General features: G+C 41.1%; 1 protein-coding gene across 1 annotated transcript in view; it reads left to right on the top strand.

The window, feature by feature from the left end:
- Positions 1 to 17,963, top strand: part of TOPAZ1 (testis and ovary specific TOPAZ 1) — a gene marked incomplete at its 5' end in the record, with an annotated part of 739,661 nt that overhangs the window by 355,637 nt on the left and 366,061 nt on the right. The window contains one exon of the mRNA XM_053715746.1: positions 12,149 to 12,323. Within this exon, the coding sequence (XP_053571721.1) occupies positions 12,149 to 12,323 (175 nt within the window). The remainder of the gene's footprint in view (positions 1 to 12,148; positions 12,324 to 17,963) is intronic.

The raw sequence follows: 17,963 nt of genomic DNA, 5'->3' as shown, positions 1-17,963 counted from the left end.
CGGACTGGACAATTGTAACAACAGACGCCAGCCTACTAGGTTGGGGCGCTGTCGGGAATTCTCTGAAGGCTCAGGGACAATGGAATCAGGAGGAGAGTCTCCTACCAATAAACATTCTGGAATTGAGAGCAGTTCTCAATACCCTTCTGGCTTGGCCCCAGTTAACAACTCGGGGGTTCATCAGGTTTCAGTCGGACAACATCACGACTGTAGCTTACATCAACCATCAGGGAGGGACAAGAAGCTCCCTAGCAATGATGGAAGTATCAAAAGATAATTCGCTGGGCAGAGTCTCACTCTTGCCACCTGTCAGCAATCCACATCCCGGGAGTGGAGAACTGGGAGGCGGATTTCTTAAGTCGTCAGACTTTTCATCCGGGGGAGTGGGAACTTCATCCGGAGGTCTTTGCCCAAATACTTCGACGTTGGGGCAAACCAGAGATAGATCTCATGGCGTCTCGACAGAACGCCAAGCTTCCTCGTTACGGGTCCAGATCCAGGGATCCGGGAGCGGTTCTGATAGATGCTTTGACAGCACCTTGGACCTTCGGGATGGCTTATGTGTTTCCACCCTTCCCGATGCTTCCTCGATTGATTGCCAGAATCAAACAGGAGAGAGCATCAGTGATTCTAATAGCGCCTGCATGGCCACGCAGGACTTGGTATGCAGATCTAGTGGACATGTCATCCTGTCCACCTTGGTCGCTACCTCTGAAACAGGACCTTCTGATCCAGGGTCCCTTCAAACATCAAAATCTAATTTCTCTGAAGCTGACTGCTTGGAAATTGAACGCTTGATTTTATCAAAACGTGGTTTTTCTGAGTCAGTTATTGATACCTTAATACAGGCTAGGAAGCCTGTTACCAGAAAGATTTACCATAAGATATGGCGCAAATACTTATATTGGTGCGAATCCAAGAGTTACTCATGGAGTAAGGTTAGGATTCCGAGGATATTGTCTTTTCTACAAGAAGGTTTAGAAAAGGGTTTATCCGCTAGTTCCTTAAAGGGACAGATTTCAGCTCTGTCCATTCTTTTACACAAACGTCTGTCAGAAGTTCCGGACGTTCAAGCTTTTTGTCAGGCTTTAGCTAGGATCAAGCCTGTGTTTAAAACTGTTGCTCCACCATGGAGTTTGAACTTAGTTCTTAATGTTTTACAGGGGGTTCGGTTTGAACCCCTTCATTCCATTGATATCAAGTTGTTATCTTGGAAAGTTCTGTTTTTAATGGCGATTTCCTCGGCTCGAAGAGTCTCTGAGTTATCTGCCTTACATTGTGATTCTCCTTATCTGATTTTTCATTCAGACAAGGTAGTTCTGTGTACTAAACCTGGGTTCCTACCTAAGGTGGTCACTAACAGGAATATCAATCAAGAGATTGTGGTTCCATCTTTGTGTCCTAATCCTTCTTCGAAAAAGGAACGTCTGCTACACAATCTAGATGTAGTCCGTGCCCTGAAATTTTATCTACAGGCAACTAAGGATTTTCGACAAACGTCTTCCCTGTTTGTCGTTTATTCTGGTCAGAGGAGAGGTCAAAAAGCTTCGGCTACCTCTCTCTCCTTTTGGCTTCGTAGCATAATACGGTTAGCCTATGAGACTGCTGGACAGCAGCCTCCTGAAAGAATTACAGCACATTCTACTAGAGCTGTGGCTTCCACTTGGGCCTTTAAGAATGAGGCTTCTGTTGAACAGATTTGCAAGGCTGCAACTTGGTCTTCTCTTCATACTTTTTCCAAATTTTACAAATTTGACACTTTTGCTTCTTCGGAGGCTGTTTTTGGGAGAAAGGTTCTTCAGGCAGTGGTTCCTTCCGTATAAAGAGCCTGCCTGTCCCTCCCGTCATCCGTGTACTTTAGCTTTGGTATTGGTATCCCATAAGTAATGGATGATCCGTGGACTGGATACACTTAACAAGAGAAAACATAATTTATGCTTACCTGATAAATTTATTTCTCTTGTAGTGTATCCAGTCCACGGCCCGCCCTGTCACTTTAAGGCAGGTAATTTTTCCATTAAACTACAGTCACCACTGCACCCTATGGTTTTCCTTTCTCTGCATGTTTTCGGTCGAATGACTGGTAATGGCAGTTAGGGGAGGAGCTATATAGCAGCTCTGCTGGGTGAATCCTCTTGCACTTCCTGTTGGGGAGGAGTTAATATCCCATAAGTAATGGATGATCCGTGGACTGGATACACTACAAGAGAAATAAATTTATCAGGTAAGCATAAATTATGTTTTTCCTCTTACTCATTTACTGTACACACACATATTATATACCGTTTTTCTCGCCATTAAATGGACTTTCTAAAGATACCATTATTTTCATCATATCTTATAATTTACTATAAAAAAATTATAAAATATGAGGAAAAAATGGAAAAAAACACACTTTTTTTTAACTTTGAACCCCAAAATCTGTTACACATCTACAACCACCAAAAAACACCCATGCTAAATAGTTTCTAAATTTTGTCCTGAGTTTAGAAATACCCAATGTTTACATGTTCTTTGGGGTTTTTTTGCAAGTTATAGGGAAATAAATACAAGTAGCACTTTGCTATTTTCAAACCACTTTTTTTCAAAATTAGCGCTAGTTACATTGGGCCACTGATATCTTTCAGGAATACCTGAATATCCCTTGACATGTATATATATTTTTTTAGAAGACATCCCAAAGTATTGATCTAGGCCCATTTTAGTATATTTCATGCAACCATTTCACTACCAAATGCGATCAAATAAAAAAAAATTGTTCACTTTTTCACAAATTGTTTCACAAACTTTAGGTTTCTCACTGAAGTTATTTACAAACAACTTGTGCAATTATGGCATAAATGGTTGTAAATGCTTCTCTGGGATCCCCTTTGTTCAGAAATAGCAGACATATATGGCTTTGGCATTGCTTTTTGGTATTTAGAAGGCCGCTAAATGCCACTGCGCACCACACGTGTATTATGCCCAGCATTGAAGGGGTTAATTAGGGAGCTTGTAGGGTTAATTTTAGCTTTAGTATAATGTAGTAGACTACCCAAAGTATTGATCTAGGTCCATTTTGGTATATTTCATGCCACCATTTCACCGCCAAATGCGAAATAATAAAAAATAGCTTTACATTTTTTACAATTTTAGGTTTCTCACTGAAATTATTTACAAACAGCTTGTGCAATTATGGCATAAATTGTTGTAAAAGCTTCTCTGGGATCCCCTTTGTTCAGAAATAGCAGACATATATGGCTTTGGCTTTGCTTTTTGGTAATTAGAAGGCAGCTAAATGCCTTTGCGCACCACACGTGTATAATGCCCAGCATTGAAGGGGTTAATTAGGGAGCTTGTAGGGTTAATTTTAGCTTTAGTGTAGGTATCAACCTCCCACATGACACATCACACCCCCTGATCCCTCCCAAACAGCTCTCTTCCCTCCCCCACCCCACAATTGTCCCCGCCATCTTAAGTACTGGCAGTAAGTCTGCCAGTACTAAAATAAGAGTTTTTTGGGGATTTAAAAAAAAAAACAATAATAATTCTGCTCTGTATGATCCCCCCTTAGCCCCCAACCTCCCTGATCCCCCCAAACAGCTCTCTAACCCCCCTCTCTGCCTTATTATGTGCCATATTGGGTACTGGCAGCTGTCTGCCAGTACCCAGTTTGAAATCAAATATGTTTTTTATCAATTTTTTTATTTTATTATTTTAAAAATACTATTTTCTGTAGTGTAGCTGCCCCCCCTCAACCCCCAACCTCCCACCCTCCCAGATCGTTAAAATGTTTAATGTTCCCACCCTCTCTCCCACCAAGTACCACAGTTGTTCCATAGTGTAGGTTTCCCACCCCCCGCGCGCGCACCCGCTCCCGTGCACACGCGCGCACACATGCTCACATGCACGCGCGCGCACTTGCGTGCACTCGATCCCGCCCCCTTCCCACCGATGGCCGCCCACCCGCCTCCCTGGATCAGCTCCCACCCACCAACGAACATGGCCATTGATGACCGATGCAGAGAGGGCCACAGGGTGGCTCTCTCTGCATCGGACGGCTAAAAAATGTTATAGCAGGATGCCTCAATATCGAGGCATCACTGCTATAACATGAAAGCAGTTGGAAGTGATCAGGATCGCTTCCACTGCTTTCAAAGACCAACGACATACGGGGTACGTCCTTGGTCATTAACTGCATTTTTTTGCAGGACGTACCCCATACGTCGTTGGTCGTTAAGGGGTTAAGCAACTTTCTAAATTACTCCTATTATCAATTTTTCTTCGTTCTCTTGCTATCTTTATTTGAAAAAGAATGCATCTAAGCTTTTTTTGTTTCAGTACTCTGGACAGCACTTTTTGATTGGTGGATGAATTTATTCACCAATCAGCAAGAACAACCCAGGTTGATCACCAAAAATGGTCCGTCATCTAAACTTACATTCTTGCATTTCAAATAAAGATACAAAGAGAACGTAGAAAAATTGACAATAGGAGTAAATTAGAAAGTTGCTTAAAATGTCATGCTCTATCTAAATCACGAAAGAGAAAAATTTGGGTTCAGTGTCCCTTTAACATTATTACTTCATTTGTTTCATTACTGGCTGTTTAACACTATGTTGTAAAATGTTACTTTTCTATAAAGCTCTTTTCAAAAATAAAAAAAATACAATAAATAAATGTGGACATACAAATTATTTAAAAATTAAAAGATTTGAATCTCATTAAAGGACCAGTAAATATAGTAGATTTGCGTATTAAACAAATACATAATAACAAGACAATGGAATAGCACTTCAAATGAGTAGTAGATGTTTTTTTCTGACAAATTTCAGTTGTGTATTTCCATTCCTCCTGTATCATGTGACAGCCATCAGCCAATCACAAATGCATACACGTATATTCTGTGAATTCTTACACATGCTCAGTAGGAGCTGGTCTCAAAAAGTGTTACTCTAAAAAGACTGCACATTTTGTTAATAGAAGTAAATTGGAAAGTTGTTTAAAATTGCTGCTCTACCTGAATCATGAGTTTAATTTTGACTTGAGTGCCCCTTCAATGAAAGGTGCACTGACTTTTCTTCCTGCTATACGGATTGTATTTTTAATATAGTAAATCTAAACTGTTAGGTTTTAGTTTTACACAAGAGCAAACACCCTACTGTTCAACTTAGAAGTAATGCAATTACTGTAAGGCACTGGTTTTCAAACCTGTCCTCAGGCCTCCCTAACAGGCCCCATTTTGAGAGGATCTCTGAAATGGAGAACAGGTAAAATAATCAGCTGATTAGTAAACCTGGTTATTTTACCTGCTCTCACCTAAGGTAATCCTGGAAATCTGGCCTGTTGGGGTGATACAATTTTGAACCATTTAGCATTTAAGTGATATTTTACAGGGGTGTATTAGCTTCTGCTGTATACTTAGGTGGGTGGGTATGTGTGTGTATATATATATATATATATATATATATATATATATACGGTGTATATATATATATATATATATATATATATATGTGTGTATATATATATATATATATATATATATATATCTCTTGCAAGGTGTATCCAGTCCACGGATTCATCCTTACTTGTGGGATATTCTCCTTCCCTACAGGAAGTGGCAAAGAGAGCACACAGCAGAGCTGTCCATATAGCTCCCCCCCTGGCTCCACCCCTCAGTCATTCTCTTTGCCGCGTTAACGCACTAGGTTCTCTCTCAGGGAGGGTAAAGTGAATGTGGTGTTAGAATTGTAGTTTTATATCTTCAATCAAGAGTTTGTTATTTTTAAATGGTACCGGTTTGTACTATTTACTCTCTAGCAGAAAAGTGATGAAGATTTCTGTTGAGAGGAAAATGATTTTAGCATGTTGTAACTAAAATCCACTGCGGTTCCCACACAGGACTGAGGAGTACCAGAAAACTTCAGTTGGGGGGAACAGTTTGCAGGCTTGACTGCAATGAGGTATGTTCAGTCATTTATTTCTAGACAAGACTGAGATAATGCTAGAAGACTGACAAGATCCCCATGTGGGGAGGGTAAGCTATGTTCTGAGACTTAGTATAGAATTGAATGCTTACATGACAGGGCTAAATAGGCTGGTTGACACTAAGGCAGGGTAATCGATTATTTATTAAAAAATACTAATTGGAGACACCTTTTTAGGCACTTTGGAGTGTTTTACTGGGGTTATTATCCACATGGCATAAATTTAGTCACTTAGAAGTGATTTTTGTAGGCCTCACAACTCCGGAGTGGAGTGGGAGAGGCCTAATTTCGTGCCTCAGATGCGCACTTAGAATTGAGAGACTGTTTCATGCTCCTTCACATGGAGGGTCCAGCTGCTGATTGAGGGCCTAGAAGAAGCTTTATTTCTCCAAAACTGATCCCTAAGGGCAGGTAGGGCCACAGTAGTAAGCTGTGGCAAGGTGCTGTAGTTTGTTAACCGGTTGTTGGCTTTAGGCTGCTCCGGTTTGGGCATTAAGGGGTTAATCGTTCTGAAACTTGCTGTGCGATCATATTAAAGCCTTAGGTACATACTGTGAAAATGTCAAAAGGATTGGTGCATTTTTCACTGTTTTGTAAAATTGTGTGCTCTTTTTATTTCTTAAAGGCACAGTAACGTTTTTTTTCAAATTTTGTTTTTTATTTGATTAAAGTGTTTCCCAGGCTTGCTTGTGTATGTTACTAGTCTGTTAAACATGTCTGACACTAAGGAAAATCCTTGTTCAATGTGTTTAGAAGCCATGGTGGAACCCCCTCTCAGAATGTGTCCCAATTGCACTAATATGTCTATACGCTTTAAAGATCATATTGTTGCACTTAAAAATGTGGCCCAAGATGATTCTCAGACTGAAGGTAATGAGGATAGTACGTCTACCTCTCCCCATGTGTCACAACCAGTTACGCCTGCGCAAGCGACGCTTAGTGCCTGTAGTGCGTCTGCCCCTATTACATTGCAACAACTAGCGACAGTTATGGATAATTCCCTTGCGGCCTTTCTATCCAAACTGCCAGTTTTTCCTACAAAGCGTGATAGCTCTGTTTTAAGAACAGATTATGAACAGTCTGAAGCTTTGGTAGCCTTATCTGATGTACCCTCACAACGCTCTGAAATGGAGGTGAGGGATTTGATGTCTGAGGGAGAAATTTCCGATTCAGGAAAGGTTTCTCATCGGGCAGAGTCAGATTCATTAGCATTTAAATTTAAATTGGAACACCTCCGCGTTTTGCTCAGGGAGGTATTAGCTACTCTGGATGATTGTGACCCTATGGTGGTCCCAGAGAAGTTGTTGGACAAGTACCTAGAGGTTCCTGTATACACTGATGCATTTCCGATCCCTAAGAGGGTTGCGGATATTGTTACTAGGGAGTGGGATAGACCAGGTGTCCCTTTTGTCCCCCCACCTATTTTTAAGAAAATGTTTCCCATTACTGACCCTAGACGGGACTCGTGGCAGACGGTCCCTAAGGTAGAGGGGGCTGTTTCGACACTTGCTAAGCGCACAACCATACCAATTGAAGACAGTTGTGCTTTTAAAGATCCTATGGATAAAAAGTTAGAAGGTTTACTTAAGAAAATCTTTGTTCAACAAGGCTTTCTTCTCCAACCTATTGCCTGCATTGTTCCTGTAACTACTGCAGCAGCTTTCTGGTTTGAGGCGCTGGAGGAGTCGCTCCAGAAGGAGACCTCATATGACGAAATTATGGATAGAATTAAGGCTCTAAAGCTGGCTAATTCATTTATCACAGATGCCGCTTTGCAATTAGCTAAGTTGGCGGCAAAAAATTCAGGCTTCGCCATTATGGCACGCAGAGCGCTTTGGCTCAAGTCATGGTCGGCCGATGTGTCGTCAAAATCCAAATGATTAAATATCCCTTTCAAGGGAAATAACCTTTTTGGGCCAGAATTGAAAGAGATTATTTCAGAAATCACCGGGGAAAGGGCTATGCTCTCCCTCAGGACAAGCCTTTCAAGGCTAAAAACAAAGCTAATTTTCGTTCCTTTCGTAATTTCAGGAGCGGTCCCATCAGCCTCTACAGCTGCAAAGCAAGAGGGTAACGCTTCACAGCCCAAGGCAACCTGGAAGCCTTATCAGGGCTGGAACAAGGGTAAACAGGCCAAAAAGCCTGCAGCTGCTACTAAGACAGCATGACGGGGTAGCCCCCGATCCGGAACTGGATCTAGTTAGGGGGCAGACTTTCTCTCTTTGCTCAGGCCTGGGCAAGAGATGTTCTCGATCCCTGGGCTTTAGAGATTGTTACCCAGGGATATCTTCTAGAATTCAAGGACTCCCCTCCAAGGGGAAGGTTCCATATTTCTCGTCTGTCTACAGACGCTGTGTAGAAGACCTACATACAATGGGAGTGATCCACCCAGTTCCAATTGCGGAACAAGGGCTGGGGTTTTACTCAAACCTGTTTGTGGTTCCCAAAAAAGAAGCAACTTTCAGACCAATCCTGGATCTCAAATTTCTAAACAAATTCCTCAGAGACTCATCATTCAAGATGGAGACCATTCGGACAATCTTACCTATGATCCAGGAAGGTCAATATATGACTACCGTGGATCTAAAGGATGCGTACCTGCATATCCCAATCCACAAAGATCATCATCAGTTCCTCCGGTTCGCTTTTCTAGACAAGCATTACCAGTTTGTGGCTCTTCCATTCGGTTTAGCCACTGCTCCCAGAATTTTCACAAAGAAGGGTCCCTTCTGGCGGTTCTAAGACCGCGGGGCATAGCAGTGGCGCCTTATTTGGACGACATCTTAATTCAGACGCCGTCTTTTCACAGAGCCAAGGCTCACACGGAGATTGTATTGGCCTTTCTAAGGTCTCACGGGTGGAAGATAAACATCAAAAAGAGTTCCCTGTCCCCACTCACAAGGGTTCCCTTCCTAGGAACACCAATAGATTCGGTAGAAATTAAAATATTTCTGACAGAGGTCAGAAAGTTGAAACTTTTAACTACTTGCCGAGTTCTTCATTCCATTCCTCGGCCATCTGTAGCTCAAACTGAGGGCGATATTCAACGCGCTTCAGGCATGGCCTCACCTATCTGTGGCCAAATTCATAAGATTCCAGTCGGACAACATTACGACTGTAGCTTACATCAATCATCCAGGGGGAACAAAGAATTCTTTAGCGATGAGGGAAGTAACCAAAATAATCAGGTGGGCGGAGGCCCACTCCTGCCATCTCTCAGCAATTCACATCCCAGGTGTAGACAACTGGGAGGCGGATTTTCTAAGTCGTCAGACTTTTCACCAGGGGGAGTGGGAACTCCACCCGGAGGTATTTGCCCAGCTGACTCAGCTATGGGGCATTCCAGAGTTGGACCTGATGGCGTCCCATCAGAACACCAAGCTTCCTCTCTACGGATCCAGGTCCCGGGACCCCAAGATGACATTGATAGATGCTCTAGTAGCGCCTTGGTCCTTCAATCTGGCTTATTTTTTCCCACCGTTTCCTCTTCTCCCTCGTCTGATCGCCAGAATCAAGCAGGAGAAGGCGTCAGTGATTTTGATAGCGCCTGCGTGGCCACGCAGGACTTGGTTTGCAGACCTAGTGGACATGTCATCTGTCCCACCATGGACACGGCAAATGAGGCAGGACCTTCTAATACATGGTCCATTCAAGCATCCAAATCTAGTTTCTCTACGTCTGACTGCTTGGAGATTGAACGCTTAATTTTTTCAAAGCGTGGTTTTTCTGAGTAAGTTATAGATACTCTGATCCAGGCTAGAAAGCCTGTCACCAGGAAAGTCTACCATAAGATATGGTGGAAATATCTTTGTTGGTGTGAATCCAAGGGTCACTCATGGAGTAAGATTAGGATTCCCAGGATATTGTCTTTTCTCCAAGACGGTTTGGAGAAAGGATTGTCGGCTAGTTCTTTAAAGGGACAGATATCTGCTCTGTCTATCCTTTTGCACAAGCATCTGGCAGAGGTACCGGACGTTCAAGTGTTTGCACAGGCTTTAGTCAGAATCAAGCCTGTCTAGAAACCTGTGGCTCCGCCATGGAGTGTAAATCTAGTTCTTTCAGTTCTTCAAGGGGTTCCGTTTGAACCTTTACATTCCATAGATATTAAGTTGTTATCTTGGAAAGTTTTGTTTTTGGCAGCTATCTCTTCTGCTCGAAGAGTCTCAGAATTATCTGCCTTACAGTGTGATTCACCTTATCTGGTGTTCCACGCAGATAAGGTAGTTTTGCGTACCAAACCTGGTTTTCTTCCTAAAGTTGTTTCTAACAAGAATATTAACCAGGAAATAGTTGTTCCTTCTCTGTGTCCTAACCCATCTTCGAAGAAGGAACATCTTTTGCATAATCTTGATATAGTTCGTGCTTTAAAGTTCTATTTACAAGCAACTAAGGATTTCAGACAAACATCTTCTTTGTTTGTTATCTATTCTGGTAAGAGGAGAGGTCAGAAAGCGACTGCTACCTCTCTTTCCTTTTGGCTGAAAAGCATCATCCGTTTGGCCTATGAGACTGCTGGCCAGCAGCCTCCTGAAAGAATTGCTGCTCATTCTACCAGAGCAGTGGCTTCCACATGGGCTTTCAAAAATGAGGCTTCTCTTGAACAGATTTGTAAGGCAGCGACTTGGTCTTCACTGCATACTTTTGCCAAATTTTATAAATTCTATACTTTTGCTTCTTTAGAGGCTATTTTTGGGAGAAAGGTTTTGCAAGCAGTGGTGCCTTCCGTTTAAGGTACCTGTCTTGTTCCCTCCCTTCATCCGTGTCCTAAAGCTTTGGTATTGGTATCCCACAAGTAAGGATGAATCAGTGGACTGGATACACCTTGCAAGAGAAAACAGAATTTATGCTTACCTGATAAATTACTTTCTCTTGTGGTGTATCCAGTCCACGGCCCGCCCTGGCAATTAAGTCAGGTATAAAAAAAAAAAAAAAAATTTGTTTAAACTACAGTCACCACTGCACCCTATGGTTTCTCCTTTGGCTTCTTAACCTTTGGTCGAATGACTGGGGGGGTGGAGCTAGGGGGGAGCTATATGGACAGCTCTGCTGTGTGCTCTCTTTGCCACTTCCTGTAGGGAAGGAGAATATCCCACAAGTAAGGATGAATCCGTGGACTGGATACACCGCAAGAGAAAGTAATTTATCAGGTAAGCATAAATTCTGTTTTATATATATATATATATATATATTTATATATATATATATATATATATATATATATACACACTCACTGGCCATTTTATTAGATACACCTGTTGAATTGCTTGGTAACACATATTGCTAATCAGCCAATCACATGGTAGCAACTCATTGCATTTAGGCATCTAGACGTAGTGAAGACGACTAGCTGAAGTTCAAACCGAGCACCAGAATGTGGAAGAAAGGGGATTTAAGTAACTTTGTACGTAGCATTGTTGTTGGTGCCAGATGGGCTGGCCTGAGTATTTAAATAACTGCTGATCTACTGGGATTTTCACGCACAACCATCTCTAGGGTTTACAGAGAATGGTCTGAAAAGGAGAAAATATCCAGTGAGTGGCAGTTGTGTGGACGAAAATGCCTTGTTGATGTCAGAGGAGAATGGGCAGACTGGCTTGAGATGAAAAAAGGCAACAGTAACTCAAATACCCAGTAGTCTACAACCAAGGTTGTAGAATACCATCTCTGAACACACAACACGTCGAACCTTGAAGCAGATGGGCTACAGCAGCAGAAGACCACACCGGGTGCCACTCCTGTCCGCTAAGAACAGGAAACTGAGGGTACAATAGGCACAGGCTCACCAAAATTGGACAATAGATGAACGTTGCCTGGTCTGATGAGTCTGGATTTCAGCTGTGACATTCAGATGATAGGGTCAGAATTTGGCGTAAACAACATGAAAGCTGCCTTGTATCAATGGTTCAGGCTGGTGGTGGTGGTGTTATGGTGTGGGGGATATTTAATACAAGCTGTAGTTAATTATCTTCAGACTGCACTGCCATAAAAATAATGCATGACATGTCTAATATATAGTCCTCTAATAGCAGAGCTTAATAGGTCAACATATGAAATTATATTCCTTTTTTTGTCATGCCTTGGCTTCAATTAAATATTAAATTGGCAGTAACCTTTCTAAGCTATCATGACTTTAGAACATAATTTATATGAGTAAATAATATATATATTTTTTTTCACAGCATTGTAAAGAAAAGAATGAGTGGGTCAAACTTGGAACTTTGTATCTTAATAGCCGCAAAGGATCTGAAAATTTAACTGATCTTAAGAAAGTTTCAAGTTGTATTGCAAAAGCTCTCATGAAAGATTTAAAGGAAGACCAACTAGAAACACCATACTGTAAATTCACCCATGCAGGTAAATATGTTTATGTTTTGTTTAAATTAATTAGTATTTAATATTTTGTGTATTGCGGTTTTCAAGAAGGGAGCTTCACAGATAAAGTCTAAACATTGTTCCAGCCAGACCAGTATGGAAATGTACTAAGAAATTATCAACAAAACTTTCTTAAATAGTAAAGAAAATAGTTCTATGCAGAAAATTTTGGCCAGCCAGATGGCATTATAAAGAAGCCGGGTGGGGTAGTATAATACTTTGCATTATTATAAAATTTTCTGTTATTTATAAATGTTATTCAAGTTATTCAAAGCAGAACATAATTGCATAATTTAATGTACATTGATCTAATGATAATTTGTGCAACAAACATTGAATAAAATATTTGCTAATTTAATCTTGTTGGCTTAAATTTTAGCCAGGAGTTAACTCCGCTAGAAGAAAGCTTTCTCTGTGCGTCGGGGTTGTGCTTGTATTAGAAGTTAAAATAAACTGTTTTGACTTGCCCGCTAACCCTACGAACGTAAAAAGGTTTACTTACAATACAGTGCATGATAACCTATCTTGCGCATATACCCGATTGCATATTCTTAAGTGCGCTAACTCAACATGAAAATATGAATATTTCACATTCCAATGTTCACTTATAAGAATATATTCTAATTCTTCATAAATACATATTTCTACATATATCTGATGGTGTTTCTGTAAAATATATATCTATACCTATATATGATTATATATAGGTTTAGATATGTGCAGATATATAGGAATAGCTATTTAAAAATACAAAGAACATATTCTGCTATGTGCAGAACAATGGCATGTGAAATACACAGTATAACATTTTATTGCATATAAATATTTCATAAATATGCTTTTACATGTTTTCATCTAACTGCAAAGGGCTTTATATGTATATATACGGGGCTTTTTTTGTCACCAACGCACACTCATACAGCACAGCTCACACTGACACAACAACTTACCACTGAGTAACACACAATGTGACCAACACACACTCATACAGCACAGCTCACAGACACGACATCACACTGACGCACACATTGTGACCTACCCACACTTATACAGCACAGCCCACTCAGACATAACTTCACACTGACACACATATTGGGACATGCCCGCACTCATACAGCACAGCTCACCCAGACACAACTTCACACAGATACACACATTGTGAGCTACTCTCACTTATACAGCACCGCTCACCCAGACACAACTTCACACTGACACACATATTGTGAACTACCCGCACTCATATAGCACAGTTCACAGACACCACATCACACTGACACACACATTGTGACCTACCCACACTCATACAGCACAACTCACACTGACAAACACACACACATACATTGTGACCTACCCACACTCTTTTGACACAGCTCACAGAGACTTCACACTGACACACACACACACACACATGCAGCACTGCTCACACTGACACAACTTTACACTGAGAAACTCACACATTGTCCCCAAACATGAAAAGTATAATGTGCTTGTTTGATTAACTTTATACACAAGTACTCGCATAAGAAACTCACACATTATTTATCATCATCACACACTCATATAGCACAGCTTACACAGACACAACTTGACACTAACAAACACACACATTGTGAGCTACCCACACTCATATAGCAGAGTTAACAGACACCACATCACACTGACACACACATTGTGACCTACCCACACTCATACAGCACAACTCACACTGACAAACACACACACATACATTGTGACCTACCCACACTCTTTTGACACAGCTCACAGAGACTTCACACTGACACACACACACACACACACATGCAGCACTGCTCACACTGACACAACTTTACACTGAGAAACTCACACATTGTCCCCAAACATGAAAAGTATAATGTGCTTGTTTGATTAACTTTATACACAAGTACTCGCATAAGAAACTCACACATTATTTATCATCATCACACACTCATACAGCACAGCTCACACAGACACAAGAACTTCACACTGACGCACACAGTTACCAACACACACTCATACAGCACAGCTCACACAGACAAAAACTTTACACTGACACACACAGTTACCAACATACACTCATACAGCACAGCTCACACAGACACAAACACACATTGTGACCAATCCTACCCACACTCTTAAAGCACAGCTCACACACACAGACACACACACACACACACACACATTGTTACCTACCCACACTCATGCAGCACAGCTCACACACTCACCCACACTCATACAGCACAGCTCACACACACATTGTTACCTACCCAGATTCATACAGCACAGCTCACACAGACACAACTTTACACTAACAAACACACACATTGTGAGCTACCCACTCATACAGCACAGCTCACACAGACACAAGAACTTTACACTGACACACATAGTTACCAACACACACTCATACAGCACAGCTCACACAGACACAAGAACTTTACACTGACGCACACAGTTACCAACACACTCATACAACACATCTAACATAGACACAAGAACTTTACACTGACACATACAGTTACCAACACACACTCATACAGCACAGCTCGCACAGACACAAACACACATTGTGACCAATCCTACCCACACTCTTACAGCACAGCTCACACACACAGACATTGTTACCAATACCTACCCACACTCATGCAGCACAGCTCACACACATTGTTACCTACCCACACTCATACAGCACAGCTCAAACAGACACACACACACATTGTTGCCTACCCAGACTCATACAGCACAGCTCACACATACACACACACATTGTTACCTACCCACACTCATACATCACAGCTCACACAGACACACATACATTGTTACATACCCAGACTCATACAGCACAGCTCACACAGACACACACACATTGTTACCTACCCATGCTCATACAGTACAGCTCACACAGACACACCGACTTAACACTGAGAAACACACAATACTAACAGTATATCTGCATTTTTATTAGAAACTCTGCATGTCTACACACTACATAGGAAGGCTGCTTCCTTTAGTACCAGAAGACCCCTCCCTCCCCACTGATCTTCCCCAACACAGCCAAGAGGGCTATTGACACACTAAATCATTTATGCCGGTGATGCAGAACATATGTTTATACAAACTGTGAAACTGTCACCCCAGGGGTGAGCAAATCTTTAATTATGCAGCACATGAAAAACTTAAAACTTTTTATCTTAATTGAAATTAATTATAGTAGTGCAGAAAATATTAGTGCAGAAATCGTTTTTATTTACATGATCTCTCCCCTTCCCCCCTCCCCAACTGTGGATTTGGTTTAATCCTCAAGTCAGGACAGAGAAAGTGCCATCTGTGTAGGAACAGAGAGAATAATATACACTACAGCAGTGTTTTTCAACCAGTGTGCCGTGAGAGATCCTCAGGTGTGCCACGGCAGACTGACAACAGTGTGACATATTTTTTAAACTTTGCTTGTTTTTTACTCCCAGTGCAGGGGTAGTTTGTAGGAGGCATGGCATAACAGCACAATACATACAGTATGTGTGTGTTTGTGTGTATGTGTATATATATATATATATGCTGTATTAGGCTACAATTTGTGATTTTTTTTAAATTTTGGGATGGTGGTGTGCCACAGGATTTTTTAATGTAAAAAAGTGTGCCACGGCAAAAAAAAGGTTAAAAATCACGGCACTACAGTACCTACTGCGCAGAGAAAGAGGAGAACAGCAGTCTAATTATTGCAGCGTGTTGTGTGTGGGCCAGCAATCTCCCTGTGCAATCTGAGGTCACTGTTATGTTTGAAGACTGCACAATACTGAGACTCAGGGTGCGCTGCTGTTAATAGTTGTGAGAGTATGACCCGCCCTCACATCACACGCCATCATTTCCCCCCATAACAGACTGTGACTATGTCGTTCCAGATGCCATTTAATTTGACATCACCAGCAGTTTAACCCTTTTTTTTTTTTTTTTGCAAGCGTGTTTTGCTGAAAATAACCTGTCAGTTTTTAATACTGCAGCAATTTCACCTGATATTATTTAGATAATCCTGATGATCTAACAAAGTCAGATGTGCTTTGAGGAGGTGCCATTGCGTACCGGCAGAAAAAAGCCCTGTGTGTGTGTGTATATATATATATATATATATATATATATATATATATATATATATATATATATATATGTGTGTGTGTATATATATATATATATATATATGTGTGTGTGTTTGTACATATGTATTTGTTTCTTTCATGTAAATGGCAAGAGTCCATGAGCTAGTGATGTATGTGATATACATTCCTACCAGAAGGGGCAAAGTGTCCCAAACCTCAAAATGCCTATAAATACACCTCCCACCACACTTACACCTTAGTTTTATAAATGTTGCCTCCTATGGAGGTGGGGAAGTAAGTTTGTGCTTGATTTCTTCTATGATAAGCGCTTCTAAGCATTTTGAAGCACAATTCCTCTCAGAGTACAGTGTTTGTCAGAGGGATGTGAAGGGAGTATCGCCTGTTGATTTCTTTCATGTAATTGGCAAGAGTCCATGAGCTAGTGACGTATGGGATATACATTCCTACCAGGAGGGGCAAAGTTTCCCAAACCTCAAAATGCCTATAAATACACCCCTCACCACACCCACAATTCAGTTTTACAAACTTTGCCTCCCATGGAGGTGGTGAAGTAAGTTTGTGCTAGATTTCTACGTTGATATGCGCTTTGCAGCAGGCTGAATCCCGGTTTTCCTCTCAGAGTGCAGTGAATGTCAGAGGGATGTGAAGAGAGTATTGCCTATTTGAATACCATGGTTTCCACTAGGGTATCTATTTCATAGGTTCTCTGTTATCGGTCGTAGAGATTTCTTCTCCTACCTCCCTTTTCAGATCGACGATATACTCTTATATACCATTACCTCTACTGATTCTCGTTTCAGTAATGGTTTGGCTATCTGCTATATGTAGATGAGTGTCTTAGGGTAAGTAAATCTTATTTCTCTTGTTAAGTGTATCCAGTCCACGGATCATCCATTACTTGTGGGATATTCTCCTTCCCAACAGGAAGTTGCAAGAGGATCACCCAAAGCAGAGCTGCTATATAGCTCCTCCCCTCACTGCCATATCCAGTCATTCTCTTGCAACTCTCAACAAAGATGGACGTAGTAAGAGGAGAGTGGTGTATTATAGTTAGTTTTTTAACTTCAATCAAAAGTTTGTTATTTTTAAATGGTACCGGAGTGTACTGTTTCATCTCAGGCAGCATTAGAAGAAGAATCTGCCTGTGATTTCTATGATCTTAGCAGAAGTAACTAAGATCCACTGCCGTTCTCACATATTCTGAGGAGTGAGGTAACTTCAGAGGGGGAATGGCGTGCAGGTTTTCCTGCAATAAGGTATGTGCAGGTTTTCCTGCAATAAGGTATGTGCAGTTAATATATTTCTAGGGATTGAATTTGCTAAAAAAATGCTGCTGATACCGGATTAATGTAAGTTAAGCCTTAAATGCAGTGATAGTGACTGGTATCAGGCTTATTAACAGAGATACATACTCTTATAAAAGTGTAATATAAAACGTTTTCTGGCATGTTAATCGTTTTTATATATGTTTGGTGACAAAACTTATTGGGGCCTAGTTTTTTTCCACATGGCT

The sequence above is a fragment of the Bombina bombina genome, chromosome 5, assembly GCF_027579735.1.
Source record: "Bombina bombina isolate aBomBom1 chromosome 5, aBomBom1.pri, whole genome shotgun sequence".
Classification (NCBI taxonomy): Eukaryota; Metazoa; Chordata; class Amphibia; order Anura; family Bombinatoridae; genus Bombina; species Bombina bombina.
The sequence above is the reverse complement of the archived record's forward strand: the minus strand, read 5'-3'. Positions and strand labels throughout refer to the sequence as shown.